The 26,526-nt window shown below is 45.7% G+C and overlaps 1 protein-coding gene across 1 annotated transcript in view; it reads right to left on the bottom strand.

The window, feature by feature from the left end:
• The window catches only part of LOC124775358 (protein bowel-like), a 302,006-nt gene that overhangs the window by 253,054 nt on the left and 22,426 nt on the right, over nt 1-26,526 (bottom strand). The window contains exon 2 of the mRNA XM_047250190.1: nt 16,211-17,154. Coding sequence (XP_047106146.1) covers nt 16,211-17,151 — 941 coding nt within the window. The 5' untranslated portion in view covers nt 17,152-17,154. The remainder of the gene's footprint in view (nt 1-16,210; nt 17,155-26,526) is intronic.

Here is a 26,526-nt window from a genome sequence, read left to right as displayed (position 1 = left end):
CCGGTCACGGTGGCCGAGTGGTTCTAGGCGCTTCAGTCCGGAACCGCGCGACTGCTGCGGTCGCAGGTTCGAATCCTGCCTCGGGCATGGATGTGTGTGATGTCCTTAGCTTAGTTAGGTTTAAGTAGTTCTAAGTTCTAGGGGACTGATGACCTCAGATGTTAAGTCCCATAGTGCTCAGAGCCATTTGAACCATTTTTTGAACCTTTGAGCCCCAACACTATGAAAACAAATATAATTTTCACCTAATTAATCTTTATTATCGTAGTTACTAGTAGTGGTACGGGTTACACTCCGCCAAGCAACTAACGGTGGCTTTCGGAGTAGCTATGTTGATGTAGATGTATTAAGTAATGAATACAAGAAGGAATTGACAAAAAGTAAACCCTCAGTTGTTTCAAGGGCATACAGTTATCAAACCATCCATCATTTCATGTGATATATTTGAAAACAAATTTACATTGTCGTCGACACAGTCCCACATCTCGAAACTCACAAAACTTAAGTTTTTCCAAAGAGTGTAACATGATCGCAATGAAACACCTGGGAAGTACAACAAAAAATACGAACTAGCGATATTTTGTTACGAGTGTTTAGGGTTTGTAATACTTGGTGTGGGTGGATGAACGTATAACTTGCGTCATCAACTGCAGCGTTTACCTGCGCCTGCAGAAGCACTGCAGCCGATCTGTCAGCTTCCCCGGCGCATCCTCGCCGCGGCGTGATTTACAGGCAAATGCTGCGGCGCCGGCAGAAACAAACGTGCTCGCCAGCCGGCTGCTCCGTGGCGTGCCACCTCCGCCTCCGCTCGGCTCCTTTCCTTTCACTCTGACAGCGGCGGAGGGCATTGACCTTGCGGAAGGTCCTCCACCGGCTGCGCGGGCGCCGGAACACCAGAGCGCCGGATCTTACCGGACTGCCGCCTGCGACCCACTCGCCTACTGGCAAACACCTGCAGGGACCTTAGCGCAACTTAACGTAACGTAACGCTGTCCCAAACCCGAAGGTTGCTTTCGACACCGCAGTGCTATGCTGGGCATCGTCCTCTTGGAGGTGGTAACTGTCCTAAATACTCCTTCGCAAAGGAAAATCCAGAAGTACTGCTAGAGCTCATTAACACACCACTGCACATACGAATGCTACAAATATTAGTAATGGCGCTGTTGCGAAACAAGTGAAACCGCTAAAATTCAACAAAAGCTCCAGGGTTCGATAGCATCCCTACCAGAGTCCATACCAAATTTGCCCTGATTTAACAGCTCTTTTAATCTACCGTAGATTTCTCTAACAGAAAACTGTGCCCAGCAGCTCGAAGAAAACACAAGTCTACAAGCACGGTAGCAGAAGTCATCCTTAAAACTAACATCCAATATCTTTCAAATTCATTTATTGCCGAATCTTAAAGCATATCCTGATTTCAAAAATAATGAGGTATCTCGAAAACAATAATTTCCGTGCCAACCAGCATGGATGCCGAAAACATCGGTCGTGCGAAACCCCATGGCTGCTTTTGTGACATGACATCATCAGACCTATGAATCTAGGCAGTTCTACATCTACATCTACACGATTACTCTGCAATTCACATTTAAGTGCATGGCAGAGGGTTCATCGAACCACAATCATACTATCTCTCTACCATTCCATTCCCGAACAGCGCGCGGGAAAAACGAACACCTAAACCTTTCTGTTCGAGCTCTGATTTCTCTTATTTTATTTTGATGATCATTGCTACCTATGTAGGTTGGGCTCAACAAAATATTTTCCCATTCGCAAGAGAAAGTTCGTGACTGAAATTTCGTAAATAGATCTTGCCGCGACGAAAAACGTCGTTGCTTTAATGACTTCCATCCCAACTCGCATATCATATCTGCCACACTCTCTCCCCTATTACGTGATAATACAAAACGAACTGCCCTTTTTTGCACCCTTTTCATGTCCTCCGTCAATCCCACTTGGTAAGGAACCCACACAGCGCAGCAATATTCTAACAGAGGACGAACGAGTGTAGTGTAAGCTGTCTCTTTAGTGGACTTGTTGCATCTTCTAAGTGTCCTGACAATGAAAAGCAACCTATGGCTCGCCTTCCCCACAATATTATCTATGTGGTCTTTCCAACTGAAGTTGTTCGTAATTTTTACACCCAGGTACTTAGTTGAATTGACAGCCTTGAGAATTGTACTATTTATCGAGTAATCGAATTCCAACGGATTTCTTTTGGAACTCATGTGGATCACCTCACAGTTTTCGTTATTTAGCGTCAACTGCCGCCTGCCACACCATACAGCAATCTTTTCTAAATCGCTTTGCAACTGATACTGGTCTTCGGATGACCTTACTAGACGGTAAATTACAGCATCATCTGCGAACAACCTAAGAGAGCTGCTCAGATGGTCACCCAGGTCATTTAAATAGATCAGGAACAGCAGAGGTCCCAGGACGCTTCCCTGGGGAACACCTGATATCACTTCAGTTTTACTCGATGATTTGCCGTCTATTACTACGAACTGAGACGATACCCCATAGGCCCGCAGCTTGATTAGAAGTCGCTTGTGAGGAACGGTGTCAAAAGCTTTCCGGAAATCTAGAAATACGGAATCAACTTGAGATCCCCTGTCGATAGAGGCCATTACTTCGTGCGAATAAAGAGCTAGCTGCGTTGCACAAGAACGATGTTTTCTGAAACCATGCTGATTACGTATCAATAGATCGTTCCCTTCGAGGTGATTCATAATGTTTGAATACAGTATATGCTAGGTAGATGCAGTTTTTCTTGACTTCCAAAAAAATAAATAATTTTACTCAGTGCAATGGCACGGCTTATTAACGAAGGTGATAAGAATCACCAGAGGAAAGTTGTCACTGGATTGTGGATTTCTTGACAGGGAGGTCGCAGTAAGTAGAAGTAACGTCAGGGGTGTCTCAGCAATATGTATTCGGACCACTGCTCTTCATATTGTATCTTAATGATATGGTAAACAATATCATTAGCAGTCTCACACTTTCTGCAGATGATGCAGTTATGTATATTGAAGTATAGCCTGAAAATAACTGCACAGTTATTCACTCAGATCTGTGTAAGATTTCGAATTTGTGCAAAGACTCAAATTTGCTTTAAATCTCAGTAATGTAATATTGCGAATTTCACAAGAGAGAAAACGCACTATCCTGTGGCTACAATATAAATGAATTATAGCTGGAATGAATCAACCCGGCCGGCCGCGGTGGTAGAGTGGTTCTAGGCGCTTCAGTCCGGAACCGCGCTGCTGCTACTGTCGCAGGTTCGAATCCTGCCTCGGTCATGGATGTGTGTGATGTACTTAGGTTAGTTAGGTTTAAGTAGTTCTAAGTTTTAGGGGACTGATGACCTCAGATGTTAAGTCTAATAGTTCTCAGAGCCATTTGAATCAATCCGTACAAATACGTGGGTTAATAATTTGCAGGGATTAGAAGTGAAATGATCACATAGATTTTTCCATAGTTAAAGGACGTTGCAGACTTCGCTTCGTTAATAGAATATTTGGTAAATACTATTATTTTACAAAGTAGATTGCTTAAAAAACATTCGTGCGGCCCATCCTAGAATACTGATCAAGTGTGTGCCAGTCATAGACCAAGAATATTGGTTGAATGGTTCAAATGGCTCTGAGTACTATGGGACTTAACATCTGAGGTCATCAGTCCCCTAGAACGTAGAACTACTTAAACCTAACTAATCTAAGAACACCATACACATCCATGCCCGAGGCAGGATTCGAACATGCGACCATAACGGTCGCGCGTTTCGAGACTGAAGCGCCTAGAACCGCTCGGCCACACCGACCGGCCCCAGGAGATATTCAACTTGTGAAAACCATACGGATGGTCGCAGGTTTTCTTGACTCCTGGCAGAACGTCACAGATATTCTGAAAATCCCGAGATATTCTGAAAACCCCGAACTGGCAGGCACTTGAAGAAAGGTACCAACCATTCTGCGAGAGCCAACTTACCCAGAGTCAAGATTCAGTATTAACCGAGGAATATCGGAATATACCATAAACTTTGAGTATCGCTCTCGTAAGGGCAATGAAGAGGTAATAAAGATAGTGTTTAACTAATTACAACGCACTTAGGGATTTTAAGCAATCTTCCCGCGCCTTCTGCCTTACACATTTCACACAAATGTGGATCAAGTGATAAGTGGCCGGAAAAATTCCTAGGACCACCTGAGGACTGAACTCCAGACTTACTGATTTGTAGCCTGACACTAATCCAATGAGTCAAAAGGCAGCAGCAGAAATGTCGCTGGGCGAGAAAATATGTGACACTGTCGCATAAGTGACCCACTTTTCACACCACTTTACGACCTTTAGGTATCCTTCAGTAAAACAACCTACAATTGCACGACTGGTCACTGACTGCCCTCGACACTCCCCACTGCTTTACATATTCCATCCCTTCTATCAGTTCTTTCTGTTTCTTGTTCTTCTGATTCTAAGGCGCATTAGAATTCCCGATCAAGTACCTTACACCTTATACCCTTGAGGTGACTGGAGTACAGTTTGATTTAGTTTCCTTATCTCCTGCTTTCGTCCAACATTTCATTGCAATTCTATTTCGTGTTTCCTGTTGTACATTCCATATCTAGCTTTGCCCTTACGCGGGCATTCTTCAGTACACCTACCCAGCAGCAGTCGTACACCTAACTGAGAAATTTGGAATGCTCTCGACAGCCTAATACCTAGTTTCTTTGAGGTACAGCTAACTGACAGAGAAATAAGACAGTGCAGGAATATTCGTTACATTAAACATCGATCTTCGTCTAAAACTTCATTTCATCCGTCGCCTTATTAAATTAAATTTGGACTTATTTACTTACCTTCAGTTTGCCGTTATTGCGAGAGAATATTGCCAAAGCACAATTGCAGCGTATCGCCATTTTTCGGACTTCGAGAATGGATGAACTTTTGGCATAAGGTGCATCAGAGTTTCATGCAAACAGATCGCGCAGATCGTTTATTGTAATGCAATGATAACAGGAGTTGCGACGTGATGGAATCAGCATAATGGCTTGGCTAGGAGAGTTGTCACAGGTCCTTCCAGAAGGAAGAAAACGGTAGATTGTTTGACTGGCTGTGACAAACAGACGGATGGCAACAGCTGAAATCCTGGCAGAGGTCACAAGCAGAGTGTGTCACTACAAATAATAGGGAACAGATTATTCGCAGTCGGGTTCAGATTTCCAGTTAGCATCCGTTGTTTGCTAGTGATACCATACCACAGAGACTTTCATGGAGTGGAACCTGAGTCAACTAGGACTTTAAGTGGCATTCGCTGTAGTTCAGCGATAAGTCTCGCTTCCTTCTGTGGCTGTTAGATCTTTTCCAATGTGTCTGTAAACGACCTCCAGAAAGGTCATAGGAAGCACTGACTCTCGATACCAGTACCTCTCCAGCTTCTCGACTAATGGTTTGGGGAGGTATTGGATATGACAGGAGGCCTGATTTCTTCGTTGTTGGAAGGAGGAGGAATGGTCGAAATTATGTGTCAAGAATGTCAAACCCTGTCTGACACGAGTGCCAAAAAGCATATTACAGCAGGATAACGCAAGACGTTGCACTGCAGTTCACACAATAAACGCCTCCAGGGACGTCTGGTTTCTTGACAGGCCTGCCCGGTGCTCCGATTTGTGACAAACAGAGCATATATGAAATGAGATGGGAAGACATGCACAGTACTATGAAACTAGCCCCCAGACAGCAGTGTCATGCAATGAAACACGTGTTTCAGGCATGGCAAGAAGTTCTTCACGACGACATTGAGAGGTAGTTTGTTTCCAGGTTAGAACGAATAGAAGAGCGTATTCACACCGTGTGCGTTACATCTCATAATGACGTTGATGGACGTTAATATCCAACGGAACGGAAATTTAATCATTTAATACCTGTTACGTGATCAATAACTCTGCAAAGTTAGATTGATATGTGACTCCTGATTGATGGTGTGACAATGCCCGAATCTAGAATGAGATTTTTACTCTGCACCTGAGTGTGCGCTGGTAGATTAAAACTGTGTGCCCGACCGAGACTCGAACTCGGGACCTTTACCTTTCGCGGGCAAGTGCTCTACTAACTGAGCTACCCAAGCACGACTCACGCCCCGTCCTCACAGCTTTACTGCTGCCAGTACCTCGTCTCCTACCTTCCAAACTTAACAGAAGCTCTCCTGCGCACACTCCGCTGCAGAGAGAGTATCTCATTCTGGAAACATCTGCCAGGCTGTGGCTAAGCATGTCTCCGCAACATCCTTTCTTTGAGGAGTGCTGGTTCTGCAAGGTTCGCAGGAGAGCTTATGTGTCTGTCAGTGTATATTGTAAAACCATCATGAACGTGCATTAGACCTTACTAAATGAACAGAGGAACAGTATCGCCGTGCTCTCAACTGCCTTAGAGAAACCGCAGAAAAATACATCGTGGTGGTCTGACAAGCATGTTAGTTTTTCAAAATGATGGAGCTCAGCAGTAAGACGTCCTTTCCTTTCAGGCTTTATTAAAGCAAATCTATATTTCGACTAGTGCCTAGCCATTATCAGTTTCAATAGATGTCCTAGTATCTCATCCCCTGTTGTTTGGACTAAATACTAGGGCATGTATTGAAACTATGAAATAGTGCACTAATAATAGCTATGCAATAGCCGAAATTTAAATTTGCTTTAATAAAGCCTGAAAGGAAAGGACGACTTATTGCTGAGTTCCATCATTTTGAAAGTCATATCACAGTCGTTGCGTGCATCCCACATTCCTAATGGAAGGTACTCCTCTCCGTCCGAACAGGCCACCGCAGCGACCGGCCGCCGTGTCATCCTCTCAACCCAGGGGCGTCACTGGATGCGGATACGGAGGGGCATGTGGTCAGCACACCGCTCTTCCGGCCGTTATCAGTTTTGGAGACCGTAGACGCTACTTCTCAGTCAAGTAGTTCCTCAGTTGGTCTCACAAGGGCTGAGTGCACCCCGCTTGAAAACAGCGCTGTGCAGACCGGACAGTCACCCATCCAAGTGCTAGCCCAGCCCCACAGCGCTTAACTTCGGTGATCTGACAGAACCGCTGTTACCACTGCGGCAAGGCCGTTGGGAATGGAAGGCAACTTGAGTATATTAATACTACAATGCGTTGTTCGGTTTGTTAGAAAGCGGTCACCGCGTGACTAAAGAGGAAAAAGGATTTAACATGCTTCCATTTCGTCTCGAAATTCCTACCTTGCCTCTAATTGTTTACTTTGCTCCATGCTACATGGCGAGCGTTCGACACTGCTAACACAGTACGTGAGCGCAGGGGCTGCAGTAAGTGTGACTTCCGCCTGCTACATGGGAATTACCCGTTCCCCTCTGGTGGCTGCCCGTATTCCTAGAAAGCGTGAAACAATGCAGCCGGCTGCACGACGTTCACGCCGCTGTCTATTCCTAGAAGACAGAACGGGTGCCTAGATTCGTATCACGCCTTGTTAGCAAGGAGCGCGGAGGCGGCGAGACGCGTGTTTCGCGAGCAACGCCGGCAGCTGTCACGAGAACAGCGCCGACGAGCCTCGCCTCAAGAGAACAGCGGAAGAACAGCACACTCTGATCCGAACGCTGGGCTCAGCTCTGCTGCTTCGCATGTGCTGATCGTTGAAGGCTGCCGGGATCAAATTGGACCTGGACTGGGATTCGAACGCGACACCAGACTTTCGCGGGCAGAACTCTTTCAGCTGTACAACCCGCACACGCCCCCGGACCAACTCACTCCTACAATCCGCCATTGCCTCTCACCTTCCATTGTAAAACCCACAGGGGGCTCCATTCTACTACTTCTCATGGCTTGAACTAACTGAGACAGAGAATTTTGCTGATATTTTCGTTTATCTATGCATAATAATAACCGACGCTCCTGGCTTCAAAATCTTTATTAGAAGTTGCTGTCTACTTTTGGCTCTCTATAGAATCATGTGATCGTTCAGCTCTTTTCCAGATTTGGATTTAAATCATGATTTATTACTATGCCGTAGGGTGGGCCAAAAAAAATCTCACTGTTTAAAGGTATCCTTCATCTTATTCCATTCGTGGCTGCGCGCCTGCATTCCTCCAACGGAAAGACGCCAAGCTACATGTGCCTGTGCCTAGGGTTGCGCAAACAACATTCACGTTCGAACGGGCTCGAGATCTGCCGATGTGTCGCACCGTTCCATACAGTATCGAGCTTGTTCGAAGAATCACGTGACTTATGACACGCGCGGCACGTAGGAAACTACGAACCAGCGGCAACAATAAGCTATGGCTCTGCTTTAAAAATGACAATTTCGTGGAAGAAACGGTATTGAATCCTACCAATGCGCAAATTCCGATTGTGTTTGTACAGATTTACGAGTTGTCGTACAATACCTGTATGTACGGCTGTATAAACATTTACGCTGATTTTTAAGTAAAGGTAAAAGATACAGACGAAAATGTTGTCCTCCAAAAAATATTAGTTGACTCAATCCAATATAATACTTCAGTTATTTATGAGAGACTGTTCCAACCGAGCAATTCCACCCCCTTTCATATGTTAGAATAACAGATAAAAACGATACCAGAGTTTAATTAGTTTGAAAACAGGTCTACAACAAACAGATTAAACAGCCACGAAATTTACGAGGTGCATTCAAGTTCTAAGGCCTCCGATTTTTTTTTCTCCGGACTGGAAAGAGATAGAAGCATGCGCATTGTTTTAAAATGAGGCCGCGTTCATTGTCAATACGTCCCAGAGATGGCAGCACCGTACGGCAGATGGAATTTTACCGCCAGCGGCGAGAATGAGAACCGTTTTAAATACTTAAAATGGCGACGTTTTCCGTACTTGAACAGCGTGCAATCATTCGTTTTCTGAATTTGCGTGGTGTGAAACCAACTGAAATTCATCGACAGCTGAAGGAGACATGTGGTGATGGGAGTTATGGATGTGTCGAAAGTGCGTTCGTGGGTGCGACAGTTTAACAAATGCACAACATCGTGTGACAACAAACCGAAACAACCTCGGGCTCGCACAAGCCGGTCTGACGACATGATCGAGAAAGTGGACAGAATTGTTTTGGAGGATCGCCGAATGATTGTTTAACAGATTGCCTCCAGAGTTGGCATTTCTGTGCACACAATCCTGCATGACGACCTGAAAATGCGAAAAGTGTCATCCAGGTGGGTGCCACGAATGCTGACGGACGACCACATGGCTGCCCGTGTGGCATGTTGCCAAGCAATGTTGATGCGCAACGACAGCATGAATGGGACTTTCTTTTCGTCGGTTGTGACAATGGATGAGACGTGGCTGCCATTTTTCAATCCAGAAACAAAGCGCCAGTCAGCTCAATGGAAGCACACAGATTCACCGCCACCAAAAAAATTTCGGGTAACCGCCAGTGCTGAAAAAATGATGGTGTCCATGTTCTGGGACAGAGAGGGCGTAGTCCTTACCCATTGCGTTCCAAAGGGCACTACGGTAACAGGTGCATCCTACGAAAATGTTTTGAAGAACAAATTCCTTCCTGCACTGCAACAAAAACGTACGGGAAGGGCTGCACGTGTGCTGTTTCACCAAGACAACGCACCCACACATCGAGCTAACGTTACGCAACAGTTTCTTCGTGATAACAACTTTGAAGTGATTCCACACGTTCCCTACTCAATTGACCTGGCTACTAGTGACTTTTGGCTTTTTCCAACATTGAAAGACACTCTCCGTGGCCGCACATTCACCAGCCGTGCTGCTATTGCCTCAGCGATTTTCCAGTGGTCAAAACAGACTCCTAAAGAAGCCTTCGCCGCTGCCATGGAATCATGGCGTCAGCGTTGTGAAAAATGTGTACGTGTGCAGGGCGATTACGTCGAGAAGTAACGCCAGTTTCATCGATTTCGGGTGAGTAGTTAATTAGAAAAAAAATCGTAGGCCTTAGAACTTGAATACACCTCGTAATGAAGAATTACATTTCGGACAAATTAAATAGATTGTAATAAAGTGACTGTAAATTTTAATGCGAGAATGACTTAACAGCCTCAGGACCCACACTGGGGATAATACAATCAGGTGCAGCACTTTCGACTAAAACGGCAAACGGTCTCGAAAACAGATGCAAGATTGCCACTGTCAGATGGTTGAAATGGCTCCAAGCACTTAACTTCTGAGGGCATCAGTCCCCTAGACTTAGAACTACTTAAACCTAACTAACCTAAGGACATCACACACATCCATGCCCAAGGCAGGATTCGAACCTGCGAACGTAGCGGTCGCGCGGTTCCATACTGTAGCGCCTAGAACCCTCGGCCACTCCTGCCGGCGCGAGGTGTCAGGAAGGGACCTATAATGACAGTAGGTTCTCCACAACTACCCAGTTAGCAGCCGAAAAGAAGTAGCTTTCGAATGGGAACCGAATACGTTTGATGACAAGGCGACAAGTAGACCGAATCCTCCACCGGAAAACACGTCTGATGTGTCAAAAATGGTTCAAATGGCTCTGAGCACTATGGGACTCAACTGCTGAGGTCATAAGTCCCCTAGAACTTAGAACTACTGAAACCTAACTAACCTAAGGACATCACACACATCCATGCCCGTGGCAGGATTCGAACCTGCGACCGTAGCGGTCGCGCGGTTCCAGACTGTAGCGCCTAGAACCGCTCGGCCACTCCGGCCGGCTTCTGATGTGTCCAAAATGTTCAAATGTGTGTGAATTCCTAAGGGACCAAACTGCATAAGTCATCGGTCCCTAGACTTACACAATACTTAAACTAAGTTAAACTAACTTATGCTAAGAACAACAGACACACCTGTACCCGAGGGAGGACTCGAAACTGCGTGCAGGACGCCTCAAACCGCGCGGCCACTCCGCGCGGCTCTGGTGTGTCATGTGTCATGCACGGCTTTAGTGACAGTACGTGTGTCAAATTACAGGAATCTCTTATCGACGCAACTAATCTGTACACCTTGTAAGTGAGAGGGATATGCCTCCTTGCCCGATTTAGGTGTTCGTATGAATGTGAATGTGATCACTCAGAAGCAAATGATGAAAACATAATAGTTTGCCACAAAAGCTACAGCAAACGAACGCAACAGTTCTACAATCACACAGTTTCTCTGTGCTTTGTTAAAACATATGTTTTTAACGTTTTTGAAGTTGCCATCCGTTTTGGAAGCTTTGACTCTTGAATTCTTTGGTTGTAACATAGTTCGCACCGGTTTATTTGTTGTTTTCATTTCTGTGAGACGTGTGTGTGGTTACTCGCCTCCTGTCACTATTCATCATAATGACACGAGTTTTGAACGCGGCTCGTCCTGTTTGGAGTTCAACAACGTAACCTCTTACACACGACATCATGGCTGTGTATTTCTGCTCAGTATTGCAGTTTTTAAGCTTGGACTGTTCACTGTTCAGTACACCTTCTTCCTGTTTTCTACATCTACATCTACGTGATTACTCTGCAATTCACACTTAAGTGCCTGACAGAGGGTTCATCAAACCATTTTCATACTACTTCTCTACCATTCCACTCTCGAGAGGCGCGTGGGAAAAAGGAACACCTAAATCTTTCCGTTCGAGCTCTGATTTCTCTTATTTTATTATGATGATCTTTTCTCCCTACGTAGGTGGGTGTTAACAAAATATTTTCGCATTCGGAAGAGAAAGTTGGTGATTGAAATTTCGTGTATAGATCTCTCCGCAAAGAAAACCGCCTTTGTTTCAGTGACTGCCACCCCAACTCGCGTACCATATCAGTGACACTCTCACCCCTATTGCGCGATAACACGAAACGAGCTGCCTTTCTTTGCACCTTTTCGATGTCCTCCCTCAATCCTACCTGGTAAGGATCCAGAACCACGCAGCAATACTCCAGCAGAGGACGCACAAGTGTAATGTAGGCTGCCTCTTTAGTGGGTTTGTCGCATCTTCTAAGTATTCTGCCAACAAAGCGCAGGCTTTGTTTCGCCTTCCCCACAATATTATCTATGTGGTCTTTCCAATTTAAGTTGCTCGTAATTGTAATTCCTAGGTATTTAGTCGAATTGACAGCCCTTAAATTTGTGCGATTTATCGTATACCCAAAATTTAGCAGATTTCTTTTAGTACCCATGTGGATGACCTCGCATTTTTCTTTGTTTAGTGCCAATTGGAATTGATCGTCTGATGATTTTACTAGACGGTAAATTACAGCATCATCACCAAACAAAGTAAGGGGGCTGCTCAGATTATCACCTAGATCATTTATGTAAATCAGGAACAGCAGAGGGCCTATGACACTACCTTGCGCAACGCCAGATATCACTTCCGTTCTACTCGATGATTTACCGTCTATCACTACGAACTGTGACCTCTCTGAGAGGAAATCACGAATCCAGTCACACAACTGAAACGATACTCCATATACACGCAATATGATTAATAGTCGCTTGTGAGGAACGGCAACAAAAGCCTTCTGGAAATCTAGGAATATGGAATCGATCTGAGATCCCTCGTCGACAGCACTCATTACTTCATGGGAATAAAGAGCTAGCTGTGTTGCACAAGAACGATATTTTCTGAATCCGTGTTGGTTATGCATCAATAAGTCATTTTCTTCAAGCCGGCTGGTGTGGCCGAGCGGTTCTGGGCGCTTCAGTCTGGAACCGCGCGATCGCTACGGTCGCAGGTTCGAAACCTGCCTCGGGCATGGATGTGTGTGATGTCCTTAGGTTAGTTAGGTTTATGTCGTTCTAAGTTCTAGGGGACTGATGGCCTCCAATGTTAAGTCCCATAGTGCTCAGAACAATTTGAACTATTTTCTTCAAGGTGATTCATAATGTTTTCATGCTTGATCTGCGTTCAGTTTCTGACAGGCCATCCACTGGGCCATCTTACCACAAAATCTGAGGGGGTGCGATGAGGAGTTTCCCTTGTAAGTAATAAATAAAATTCGCGCTGTACCGGGTACTTCCGAGAGGGACTGAACAACGCTGAGACGGGCCGGGCTGCGGTCCGCACACCCTGCACGCGTGAAGTTTGACACGCCGTGGCCGGCCCTGATCTACACCTTGCATCGTTTGAAAAGAGGCACAATCGCTACTCTTCGGACAAGACGGCACGCTTCTAGTCGGCTACTGTGCAGTTCCCGTGCAACTGGAGACGTGCAGCTCTGTGTGCCGCTGCGCTATTCTCCTTCAGTTTTTGTTGTGCTCCTCCAGGCGTTGAGGCAATCACCACGCTTACGTCAGACAGTGTACGTTACTCTGCTCGTGGAAAGCACATCCTCCTCACCTCTCGGATACATCGTCTGCGGTTTCTACAGTGGTCTGAAGCGCATACGTCGACACGCGGGCGAACACCGTAACAGTCTGAGACGCGTGCTGGAATGCCTCACCGCAGCCGCACTACGGCATCCTCCTACCGCCTACCCCGCATTCCCCCGTAATAACCACAGGGGCGGCCGGACGCGCATGGGAACCGCCGGACTGCCAGCCTCCAGAAGATGGACCCGCCGTAGATTTACGGCCAGAAAACCAGTGGAGCGGCGCCGCCACGGCTGCACAGGTAGGACCGCCACGGGCCATCTGGGCCATTGTCCAATCAGGCGCAGTTAGGGGGCACCCATCAAACGGACGCTACAGCCGTGATGGATGGATACTCGTCCCGAAAGGCAATGCGATTCCGGAACCCTCATCCACGGCTATTAAATCGCTAGCGCTTCTCCGTTTTCTCGGAACAAAGCCACTCCATCGAAAGGCCCTATTAAAATTTGTTGTATTTATATAAATCTTCACTAATAATAAAACTGTACAACCAAGGGTTTGTCTGTCTGACTGTTTAAACACGCTAATCTCTAAACTACTACACGTGTTTTCGTGGGATTTTCACAGGTTCAAAAATTGTTCAAATGGCTCTAAGCACTATGGGACTTAACATCTGAGGTCATCAGTCACCTAGACTTAGAACTACTTAAACCTAACTAACGTAAAGAAATCACACACATCCATGCCCGAGGCAGGATTCGAACCTGCGACCTTAGCAGCAGCGCGGTTTCGGACTGAAGCGCCTAGAACCGCTCGGCCACCACGGCCGGCGAGAAGGGTCACGACTAACAGAAGGATGTGTAGGGGCTTTCCAGCGAAACTTCTGCAGAGTAGTCGAAATAACCTTGGCCAGATGCGGGCGGCGCTATACTGCCACAGAAACACGACGTCTGTCAAAATTTCCGGGGGTTTGCACTTGGTGCTGCGGTTCATATTTTGCAAAGTGACCACATACCTCTGTACGTTAATTGTGGTGCTGTGTTCCATAGTGTCAATGAGCAGCGGACCCTTGCTGTCAAAGAAAAAGGTCATCATGATTTTCCCGGAGCTGGTGTGCTACTTGTTTCAACTACGGCGCAGAAGTTTCGCTGGGAAGCCACTACACATTTTCCATACACGGCCGATTCTCCCCATGCCTTTTCAATGTTTTTCGAGACCTGAAGAAATATATTTGTGGCCGATGAGTTGTTTCGGACGGAGAGGTGCAATTATGGTTCCGTACGCAACCACAAACTGTTTTCCATAAGGCATTGACCATTTTGTCTGACAGTGAGGTAAATGTATCTTTTATGGCGATTAGAAAGCAGGTGTTGACAGATGCGAAAATTACCGAACTATCAGCTTAATAAGTCACGGCTGCAAAATAATAACGCGAATTTTTTACAGACGAATGGAAAAACTAGTAGAAGCCGACCTCGGGGAAGATCAGTTTGGATTCCGTAGAAATATCGGAACACGTGAGGCAATACTGACCCTACGACATATCTTAGAAGCTAGATTAAAGAAAGGTAAACCTACGTTTCTAGCATTTGTAGACTTAGAGGAAGCTTTTGATAATGTTGACTGGAATACACTCTTTCAAATTCTGAAGGGGTGGCAGGGGTAAAATACAGGGAGCGAAAGGCTATTTACAATTTGTACAGAAACCAGATGGCAGTTATAAGAGTCGAGGGACATGAAAGGGAAGCAGTGGTTGGGAAGGGAGTGAGACAGGGTTGTAGTCTCTCCCCGATGTTATTTAATCTGTATACTTAGCAAGCAGTAAAGGAAACAAAAGTAAAATTCGGAGTAGGTATTAAAATCAATGGAAAAGAAATAAAAACTTTGAGGTTCGCAGATGACATTGTAATTCTGTCAGAGACAGCAAAGGACTTGGAAGAGCAGTTGAACGGAATGGATAGTGTCTTGAAAGGAGGATATAAGATGAACATCAACAAAAGAAAAACGAGGATAATGGAATGTGGTCGAATTAAGTCGGGTGATGCTGAGGGAATTATATTAGGAAATGAGACAAAGTAGTAAAGGAGTTTTGCTATTTGGGGAGCAAAATAACTGATGATGGTCGAAGTAGAGAGGATATAAAATGTAGACTGGCAATGGCAAAGAAAGCGTTTCTGAAGAAGAGAAATCTGTTAACATCGAGAATAGATTTAAGTGTCAGGAAGTCGTTTCTGAAAGTATTTGTATGGAGTGTAGCCATGTATGGAAGTGAAACGTGGACGATAAATAGTTTAGACAAGGAGAGAATAGAAGCTTTCGAAATGTGGTGCTACAGAAGAATGCTGAAGATTAGATGGCTAGATCACGTAAATAATGAGGAGGTATTGAATAGGATTGGGGAGAAGAGAAGTTTGTTGCACAACATGACTAGAAGAAGGGATCGGTTGGTAGGACATGTTCGGAGACATCAAGGGATCACCAATTTAGTATTGGAGGGCAGCGTGGAGGGTAAAAATCGTAGACGGAGACCAAGAAAATGGCTCTGAGCACTATGCGACTTAACTTCTGAGATCATCAGTCGCCTAGAACTCAGAACTAAGTAAACCTAACTAACCTAAGGACATCACACACATCCATGCCCGAGGCAGGATTCGAACTTGCGACTGTAGCGGTCGCTCGGTTCCAGACTGTAGCGCCTAGAACCGCACGGCCACTCCGGCCGGCGGAGACCAAGAGATGAATACACTAAGCAGATTCAGAAGGATGTAGGTTGCGGTAGGTACTGGGAGATGAAGAAGCTTGCACAGGATAGAGTAGCACGGAGAGCTGAATCAAACCAGTATCAGGACTGAAGACCACAACAACAAGTTTTGAAATAAAGTTTTCTTCTTCTATCTCATTGTCATTTGACATATTTCCGCACACCCTACTGAATAAGCAAGATAGGTCTGTGAAGACTGACCTGTGGTCCCTGAGGTGGTCCTGTCTCCGGAACGCCTTGCCGCATATGTCGCACGAGTAGGGCCGCTCGTCGGTGTGCGTGCGCTCGTGAATGAGCAAGTTGTAGGACTTGGTGAACTGGCGCTTGCAGAACTGGCAGATGAACTGCTTCTTGGGTCGCGAGGCTCTACCGGGCGCGCGCAGCAGCCGCCGGTCGAGGTGATGGGCGGCGCTGACGGCGGCGTGGTACACCGAGCCGGGGAACGCGAAAGCTGCCGCCCCCGCATAGGCGGCAGCGGCGGCGGCTGCCGCGGCGGCGGCCGAGGATGGCCCGGGGGGCGGCGGCGGCACCACGGGAGGCGGCGCGCCCGGGCCCTGCGGGGGCGGGGGCGGCAGCACGGCCAGCGCCGCCAGCTCCTTGCGCTTGTCCGCCATCAGCGCCATCAGCTCGAAGCTGGAGGAGGAGCCGCCGCCCGCCGAGCCGCCGCCGGAAGCGGAGGCGGCGGTGGCCGTCGGGGGCGGCGCTGGCGGCTTCGCGCCCGGCTTGCACCCTGGGTCTCCGGGGGGCGGCGGGGGCGGCGGCGGCGGGAAGGGCGCGCCGGCGCTGGCGGCTGCTGCGGCGGCGGCGTGCACGAAGCGAGAGGGCACCACCGGCACGAAGGCGGAGGACTCGCGGTGGTGGTGGGCGGCGGCCGCCGTCAGCGCCGCCAAGTGGCGGTGGTACAGAGACACTTCGAAGGCGGCGGCCGCGGCGGCGGCGGCTGCGCTGCTGCCGCCCCCACCGCCGCCGCTGCCTCCGCTACCGGAAGCGGAGCTGCCGCCTCCGGAGCGAGAGCTGGACGCACCCGGCGAAGGGAGCGTCGGGAACGGCGGGGGCGGAAGGCCCGGTGGCGCACGTCCCGGCGGCGGCCGGGTGCATAGCTGCAGCGGCAGCTCCGACCGCTCCTGGCCCTCTATAGGCATCCTCTGCAACACAACACACAAACGCATATATTATCTCTTATACTACCCATCGTTTTTTTAAGGGAGGTAGGACGTCAAACGGGCCGACTTGGAGCAGGAGAGGCATCACAGGACATTTTAATTTTCAGTGTCCATACTTTTACAAATAAATTCATTGGAAGGTAGGGTACGAGATACTGACAGAAGTAAAGCTGTGAGTACCAGCCGTGAGTCGTGCTTCGGTAGCTCAGATGGTAGAGCACTTTCCCGCGAAAGGCAAAGGTCCCGAGTTCGAGTCTCGGTCGGGCACACAGTTTTAATCTGCCAGGAAGTTTCAAATTCATAAAAATTTGTCAGCATCACCAGGAAGGATTCAGGATTCACACTCATTGCAGTGGAAGTTCGAAAACACAACAAAATAATTTTTTTTCGTGTGAAATTTTATCATTGTTTCACTTACTAATGGCTGCATTTGTTGCTATAGGTACACTTTTCTTCATAAGTTAGAGAGATTCTTCGATGAATTTTGCACAGCATACATACCATACTTACAGGTGTATGAAACTCTAGAATTTATTTAATTTATGAAAACACGAATGATCTGTTGTATTTTAAACTTCATGTTCAGAAAAAACACAAATTTTGTAGTTAATTACCTCGATTTTTACCACAGTTTTTAATAGATTTAGAAAGTTCTAGAGTTTCATACACCTTTAAGTATGGTTTGTATGCTGTGCAAAATTCATCGATCCATCTCTCTTACTTATGAAGAAAATTGTACCTACAGCAGCAAATGCTGCCATTAGTAAGTGAAAAAAATGATGAAATTTCACACGTAAAAAAAATTACTTCATTATGTTTTAGAACTTCCACTGCTATAAGTGTGAATTCTGAATCCTTCCTGGTCATGCTGACAAAGTTTTATCAATTTATTTGTAAAAGTATAGACGGTAGAAAATAAAATGTCCTGTGCTGCCTCTCCTGCTCCAAGTCGGCCCGTTTGACGTCCTACCCCCCTTAATATGAGGTGGTAGCAGTCCAGCATTCCGTTAACATGTTTTAAAATATTAGGATCAATATAAAAATACTTGACCTTAATTCAATACGACGGCGTGGTGAAAAGTAATGCATTCGAATTTTTTACGTCAAAACTCTTACAGTTTTTTTAAATAAAACAGACTTTATCAACATTCTGCATCACATTTCTTATCTATATGTCTATCTCTCAACACGGTTACCGTCGCGACGAGTAAATTTCTTCCAACTAGAGACCAGTTTGTTGATACCTTCACTGCAGAATGTCTGACTTTGTTGACGGAGCTACAACCTCACTTCTGCTTGCATTGCTCAATCACTACCAAGTTGTTCTTTAAGTTTTGCAAACAGATGAAAAATCTGGTGGGGTCAAGTCGGGACTGTATGAAGGGTGATCGAGGACACTGTACCCAAGGCGTCGGATTGTCGGAGATGTCGCAGCGCTCGTGTGTGGGCTGGGATTGTCATGCAGAAGGAGAGGATTCTGCACGTGTGGACGAACGTTTCCCTGCAGTTAGAAACTCGATTAAGGCACAAACTGCCATGTTACACGCTACAATTCCGAGCCCTCTATCGGCAGGGGGTTGCAACTTGCTTCAGAGAAGCGCAAAAGTCCACCGAACAACATGCACGACGTGTAATCCTCAGCCGATATTGAAAGCAGAATAAACTATTCGGTGACATTAGTTTTCAGCACACCCGCAACACTACATCTGTGTAAAAATATTATCAAAATTGTGACATTAAAACGAGACATATTCGCTCTTATCTTCTTCAAAGGAGAAAAAAGATGTTTCTGAGAAGGTGAATATGATAAACGAGAACGAAAATTCAGAGAACTGGAAGGAGGTGTGTCGGAAAAGCAACAGTTACGAAGAAGATAAACTGTCCTGTGCGGGCATAGTCGGCGGGCTTGGATCTGGAAAGCTGAACGTAGCGTATGTGCGTTTGTGTAGTAACACACTGCGTAGATGAGTTGCTCCGAGTAAGCAACATATAACAAGTCACATGCATTGGAGAGATAAACAGTCACAAATATCACTACCAGAGGGCGTTTCCTCATTATTCGTGAGCACACTTTGAACGGTATGGGACTATAGTAAATATATTTTAAGATAATTCAAAGGCATTGCCAGTGTAATTCTTTTCAACTATTAACTGCGAATTACAGTTTTATACTAAAATGTGTAATAATATTATTCGGGTGTTTAAAATAAAAGGTGCGAAACAGCACTGTCGGTATAAGTGAAGTGTTTATTCAAAAGTAATCACCAGAGGCCTTAACACATCCATCCCAGTGTTACACGAACCGAAAGATTCCCTGTTCTCAGAATACCTGTGGCCGTGACAGGAGCCAGTTCTCCACTACGTCATACAGTCCATCGTCCGAGTTGCAGGGCAACAGTTTGAGCCTTTTTTTTTGTGTGTGTGTGTGTGTGTGGACCAGACACACGGAAGTCGTAGGGCGACATGTCCGCGCTTTAGGGCGAGAGTTTGGTGGCCAGCGGAAGTGTTTAAACTCAGAAGAGTGTTCGTGGAGCCACTCCGTAGCAATTCTAGACTTGTAGGGTGTCGCATTGTCCTACTGGAATTGCCCACGCCCGTCGGAATACACAGTGGATATGAATGGATGCAAGTCACCAGAGAGGATGCCCATGTACGTGTCATCTGTCAGAGTCGTATATAGATGTATCAGGGGTCTCATATCACTCCAACTGCACACGCCTCCACCAGCGTCCACAAGCTTCAACAGTCCCCTCCTGACATGTGGGGTCCATGGATTCATGAAGTTGTCTCCGTACACGTCCATCCCCTCTATACAATATGAAACGAGACTCGTCCGACCAGGCAACATGTTTCCAGTCATCAATAGTCCAATGTCGGTGCTGACGGACCTAGACGATACGTAAAGCTTTGTGTTGTGCATGCAACTAGGGTACACGAGTGGGCTTTCGGCTCCGAAAGCCCATATCGATGATGTTTCGTTGAATAGTTCGCACGTTGACATTTGTTGATGGTCCAGCATTGAAATCTGCAACAATTTGCGGCAGATCCCTGATATTCACGGTACGCTCGTGAAATGGGCGTACGGGGAAATCCCAGTTTCTTCGCTACCTCGGAGATGCTGTGCCCCATCGCTTGTTTGCCCACTATAGCGCCACGTTGAAACTCACTCAAATCTTGAAACCTTCCATTGTAGCAGCAGGAACGGATCTAACAACTGCGCCAGACACTTGTTGTCTTATATAGCCGTTGCCGACCGGTGCGCTGTATTCCGCCTGTTTACATATCTCTGTACTTGAATACGCATGCCTATACCAGTTTTTTTGGCGCTTCATTGTAAGTCCCTTATACAATCCCTAGCAGCCTGTAATAGTAATTTCAAGCGCTCTGTAGAATGTTAATGCGTCAGGCATGGTGGTCTACTGGTGAAACGCGTGGCTAAATACCAAAAGTCGCGGGATAGAATCCCAATTGGACTACGGAAAGTTTCAGTCTGACTTTAATCTAGCCTTCACCTCTAAAAACTGTAGGTCTCTTCCCCCCGGTTGAATGACTGGGGTACATTATGGTCAAGCAGGTCGACGAAGAGGGGTCCAATTGAAAGACTTGCACTCGGCAATTGATACACACGATATAATTTATTACTGTGTTAATCTGAGAGAGAAGCGACTTATACAGCATTTATAAAATATAGTTTTTTTCAAAGATATTTTGTAGTTTTCGTCTGATTGTAATGAGAAAGTGATAAAGTATAAAAGGTATCATGAATTATACAAAAATTACATCAGTTTACAGGATATTACAGACAATAAATGAAGAAATGACGTGGTCCCAGTGAAGTTCATTTAAAACGCAGCATATGTAGAATCTAATATCCACTCGATAGCAAGCCCATTACAGACGGAAGCTAGTTCATTTGGTTAAGAAAGAAGAAAAGAAGTAGGGATAACCAGATGGAGATACGAACCTCGCTCCATTCGGTTACGAAACCAGTCGGGTACCCACCAGGATTCACTGCAATGTAGAAACTACAGCAAGCACGCAGACATTGAAACAAACGATTTTTCTAGATTCGGTACAAGTGCTCTTTTGAACTATATTGATGTAATAGTTTGTAATATGCAAGGTTAAACCATCTCCAGGATCTGAGGCCATGACACCACGCTAAAGAAATGGATCACAGAGTCATAGGTTTCTAAACTTGTTGACGGTAAGAACTACCTGTCTAGCTGTCGAGCGAGTTTCACTCGCCGGGTCCGTATCTCTTGCGACGGCTGCCGTGGAGCCGGAGAAAGCGGCCGGCGATGCCTTGGGCCCGGTACGCACTCAGTAATCGCCACTACGGCCGCTGCGTAGCTTTCAGGACGGGAATGGACAGGTCTCTGCCACTTCCTCGCGAGCTCTTGTATTACTGCTGTTTTATACTCCTAGTTTCCCTGCTCTTTCCTTCCTGCATCTGACATATCTGTCACGGTATCCTTCTCGCTTTCTTATGCTCCCAGAAAATTCTTGCTATCCAACGTCTTCTCGTTCTTCCGCTTCTCACTGCACCTTCTCCATAGCTACCATCAAGCTGGATTTACTACACCCCTGTGATGTTCTGATCCACGACATTCCTTTCAGTTTGACGCTTGCTGATACACTGAAGCGCCAAGGAAACTGGTACAGGCATGCGTATTCAAATATAGAGATATGTAAAAAGGCAGGATACGGCGCTGCGGTCGGTAGCGCCTATATAAGACAACAAGTGTCTGGCGCAGTTGTTAGATCGCTTACTGCTGCTACAATGGCAGGTTATCAAGATTTAAGTGAGTTCGAACGTGGTGTTATAGTCGGCATGATGGGACAAAGCATCTCCGAGGTAGCGATGAAGTGGGGATTTTCCATTACGACTATTTCACGAATATACCGTGAGTATCAGGAATCCGATAAAACGTCAAATCTCTGACATCGCTGCGGCCGGAAAAAGATCCTGCAAGAATGGGACCAACGGCGACTGAATAGAATCGTTCAGTGTGACGGGAGTGCAACCCTTCCGCAAACTGCTGCAGGTTTCAATGCTGAGCCATCAACAAGTGTCAACGTGCGAACAGTTGAACGAAACATCATCGATATGAGCTTTCGGAGTCGAAGGCCCACTCGTGTACCCTTAACGACTGCGCGACTCAAAGCCTGACGCCTCGCCTGGGCCCGTCAACACCGACATTTGAGTGTTGATGACTGGAAACATGTTGCCTCGTCGGACGAGTCTCGTTTCAAATTGTATCGGGTGGATGGACGTGTACGGGTATGGAGACAACCTCATAAATCCATGGACCCTGCATGTCAGCAAGGGTACTGTTCTAGCTGGTGAATGCTCTGTAACGGCGTGGGGCGTGTGCAGTTGGAGTGATATGGGACACCTCATACGTCTAGATACGACTCTGACAGGTGACACGTGCGTAAGCATCCTGTCTGATCACCTGACTCCATTAATGTCCATTTTCCATTCTGACGGACTTGGGCAATTCCAGCTGGGCAATGCGACACCCCACACGTCCAGAATTTCAACAGAGTGGTTCCAAGAACACTCCTCTGAGTTTAAACATTTCCGCTGGCCACCATACTCCCCAGACATGAACATTATTGAGCAAATCAGGATTGCCTTGCAACGTGCTGTTCAGAAGAGATCTCCACCCTCTCGTACTCTTCGAGTTTGCCGGCCGGGGTGGCCAAGCGGTTAAAGGCGCTACAGTCTGGAACCGCGCGACCGCTACGGTCGCAGGGTCGAATCCTGCCTCGGGCATGGATGTGTGTGATGTCCTTAGGTTAGTTAGGTTTAAGTAGTTCTGAGTTCTAGGGGACTGATGACCTTAGAAGTCCCATAGTGCTCAGAGCCATTTGCACCATTTGAACTCTTCGAGTTTATGGCAGCCCTACAGTATTCGTGGTGTCAGTTCCCTCCACCACTACTTCAGACAGTAGTCGGTTCCATGCCGCTGCGTGTTGCGGCACTTCTGCGTGCTTGGGGGGAGGAGGCGATACGTTATTAGGGAGGGGTCCCATTTTCTTTTGCTCTTCAGTGTATTTTCTTGAATAAAAAGGGAAGACGGTACCTAACACCCTGCCGTAATGTGATCCACTTTTTTTTGTTTTGTTTTTAGTAGTTGCTGTGTATATTATGACTCCTATAGAAACCAGAGAGGGACATCATACAAAAGTACAAGAGAAATGGTTATATCAGGGATGAAACTTGTCACTAGTGTTGTTTAACCCGTGTAGTCAGAAAGGCACTGAGGAATTTAAAGAGCATATGGAACGAATAAATATTAATGGAGTGGAAATCAAAATGATAAGAATTGTTGGCAACATAGGTTTCAAAGAGGAAAACGAAGGGAAGCTAGAAAAAACGTTAGCAAGAATGAACAGGATCTCGAAAGAGAGGTATACCATGAATATTAACACATATAAGGCCACATACTACAGGAGACATTAGAATTAATGATACACCACTCTGATGGCAAACGTTCGGTCGATACAAACAGCTGAATTTCACAGGCAAAGGCAGCTATGTACCGCTTACATCAAGGAACATAAACGTAGATACTAAAAATAGATTTATTAATAACTTTGTCTGGAGCATGGCTCTGTATGAGTTGGAAAATTAGAAATTTAGAAATTTGTGGTAAGGACTATGTGACCAAACTGCTGAGGTCATCCGTCCCTAGACTTACGCACTACTTAATGTAACTTCCTCTTAGAACACACACACCCATACCCGAGGGAGCACTCGAACCTCCGACGGGGGGAGCCGCGCGAACCGTGACAAGACGCCTGAGACCGCATGGCTACCCCGCGAGGCTATGAGTTGGAAACTTGGACAATTGATGCATGCGACACGGAACGTCGAGAAGCATTTGGAATGTGGTGCTAGAGTAGGACGGAAAAGATCTCGCAGAGAGCAATACTCGCAAACGAAGAAATCCTTAGAAGATTTGGTCAAAACATGTACAGAGGACAACAGATCAATTAATTATGCACTTCTACCGACACAACAGTTTTCTAGTTAATGTAATGGAAGAAATGATACGAGGCAAGAGAGGATGAGGAAGATCTTGAAAGCAATACTCCAAACAGGACACGAAGAAATTAAAAGCAGACACAGACAAGAACTGCTGCTGTCCATCCAAGATGCTTTAGGATTCGTCGGAGGAATAGCATTTACATTACTTTCGGCTTGGCAGCATGTTCGCGTTTGAATGTGATTGGCTCTACGTCGTACGTGGGACTGAGAAGAACTAACATTGTAGGGCTCACATTTCAGCATTGCTGATCAGGTATCTACAAAAGAAAATTTTAATTCTTATGGCATTTGTTCGAACGCTGTGATTTTCTCCATTTGCCCCTGTAAATAGGTATGCTACCTGAATCTCTGTACTCTCTGTATTTTGTACTGATAGTGATGTTGTAACTTTTTGTATTTTTCGCTCAGCTTTATTCCTGTTCACCTTTAAATCACGTTTATAGCGGATATTATTCATTTGAACTACCATCCCGTGGGGCTACAATCTTTCGGCTCAGAGAATATGTCATTAGAACATCTCACATTATTAACGGGCTTGTCAATTATTATTATGACGAAACAAATATTAAAGAGCTGTGATAACAAGGTGTGTGCTCTGTAAACGCAACTCTTTGGCTTTCAAAATTTTCTGAAATCTGTCCTTTCCCAATGTTGATATCGTGATTAATCCTTCCATTGGTACCTTGTAGAACAGTTTTATGCGCAAGCCAGTTTCTTACACAAACGTTTTCTACGAATGTGATTTTAAAAGTTTGACGATGAGGACTCAATTTCACATTAAAATTATTCCTAATAAACTGAACCAAGTTAATCCGATTTTATTACCATGAGAACTAAGTACCAAGCTAATCGCATGCCGAGAAACCACTGCGTTTAGAACACGAGATTCTCGCTTTTTAGTTGCTATTTTTTCGGTGCTTTTAGAGCATTTAGTAAAAACGAAAGATTCACAGGACTGACCAACCAACTCTAGAAGCAGACGCTGCAAGAGAGGCGTTCTTCAGCACAGTGTCGTTTACTGTTAAAACTTGCGAGAGCTTACGTTCCTAGAAGAGTCAACAGATGTAATGCTTTATCTTACGTATATCTCGTGAAAAGACCGCAAATATAAAATCAGAGAGATTCGTTTCCACGCAGAGGCTTAGGTCGGTATTACACAATCATATTTCTTTGTCAAAGAAGATATGTCAAATATTTATATCAAAGAAATTTGATGGTGTAATAGGGAACTTTGTCAAATCTCGCCTGTCGTCAAATAAATATGATCAAATCTAGGGCCTCGCTGCAGGCGACATATGTCCACAATTGCGGCTACAGCCATCCGCCTATCCATCCGCAAACACCGTGGCAGCTTTTGAGCAAGCCGGAATAGAGGATATGGTCACACTCTAAAATAAAAAATTTCGTATCTTTCCATTTTACTTTGGCTATTTATGAACTCTGGATGCCACAGGTTAAAAAGCGCTTCCCCTGTATCGTAGTTTTTATTAATTTTGTAGTTGTTAGAACACTAATTCCATTAATTAAATTATCCAAAAATAAAAACAGTTCTTAATGTCCATATAGTGTACTAAACATTTATTTGCCTTTACATATTCCCCCTTCACAACTTAATAAATCGCTTCACACGTTCCTGGAATTATTTTGATTAATGTGCAATGTGGTATTCGAGTGCTGTGTTGTAAACTAGAGTAGCTCTCTCCTGTATCAAGAAATCCCTGTTTTCTGCAGGTACAGCATTTTTCAAGAGAGTATTACGTTTTGTAATGTGAGGAGCCACTTTACTGAGTAAATACTCAAATCCACTCTCATTCATTGATAAGTAATTTATAAATAAGACTTGACGTCCTCCACTTGCAGCTCTAGTAACAAATTTTGCTGAATTCTTTTACTATCTCGACGTAACACCTATGGCTTCATCCAAGTATGTTTCCTTTTTTCCGCAGCTTTTCTTTCAAATACACACACAATGCAACTGTTCATTCAATTCCGTTCGTTTCCGTGTCCGGTCAGCATTTCCAGAAGGTAGCAACTCCGATGGCCTTGTTGGTTCCCTCGATCAGGTACTGTGTTGTGCAGAGTTGTTCAAGTTGAGGACATATTAGCAGGTGGGCCGGGTCTTATGTTGTTCCGCACTCGCAGGATGTATCTCCATGAGCTGGAAGAATGCCCCATTTTTCGCATGTTGGTCTTGCATAGAGGAACGCCCACCCTAAGACGATTGAGCGATCTGCAAGTAGGGGAGGGCAAGTCGTTTCCTTTACAGGGATATCAGAGATCATGGACCGATATGA

The sequence above is a fragment of the Schistocerca piceifrons genome, chromosome 2 (assembly GCF_021461385.2).
Source record: "Schistocerca piceifrons isolate TAMUIC-IGC-003096 chromosome 2, iqSchPice1.1, whole genome shotgun sequence".
NCBI lineage: Eukaryota > Metazoa > Arthropoda > Insecta > Orthoptera > Acrididae > Schistocerca > Schistocerca piceifrons.
The sequence above is the reverse complement of the archived record's forward strand: the minus strand, read 5'-3'. Positions and strand labels throughout refer to the sequence as shown.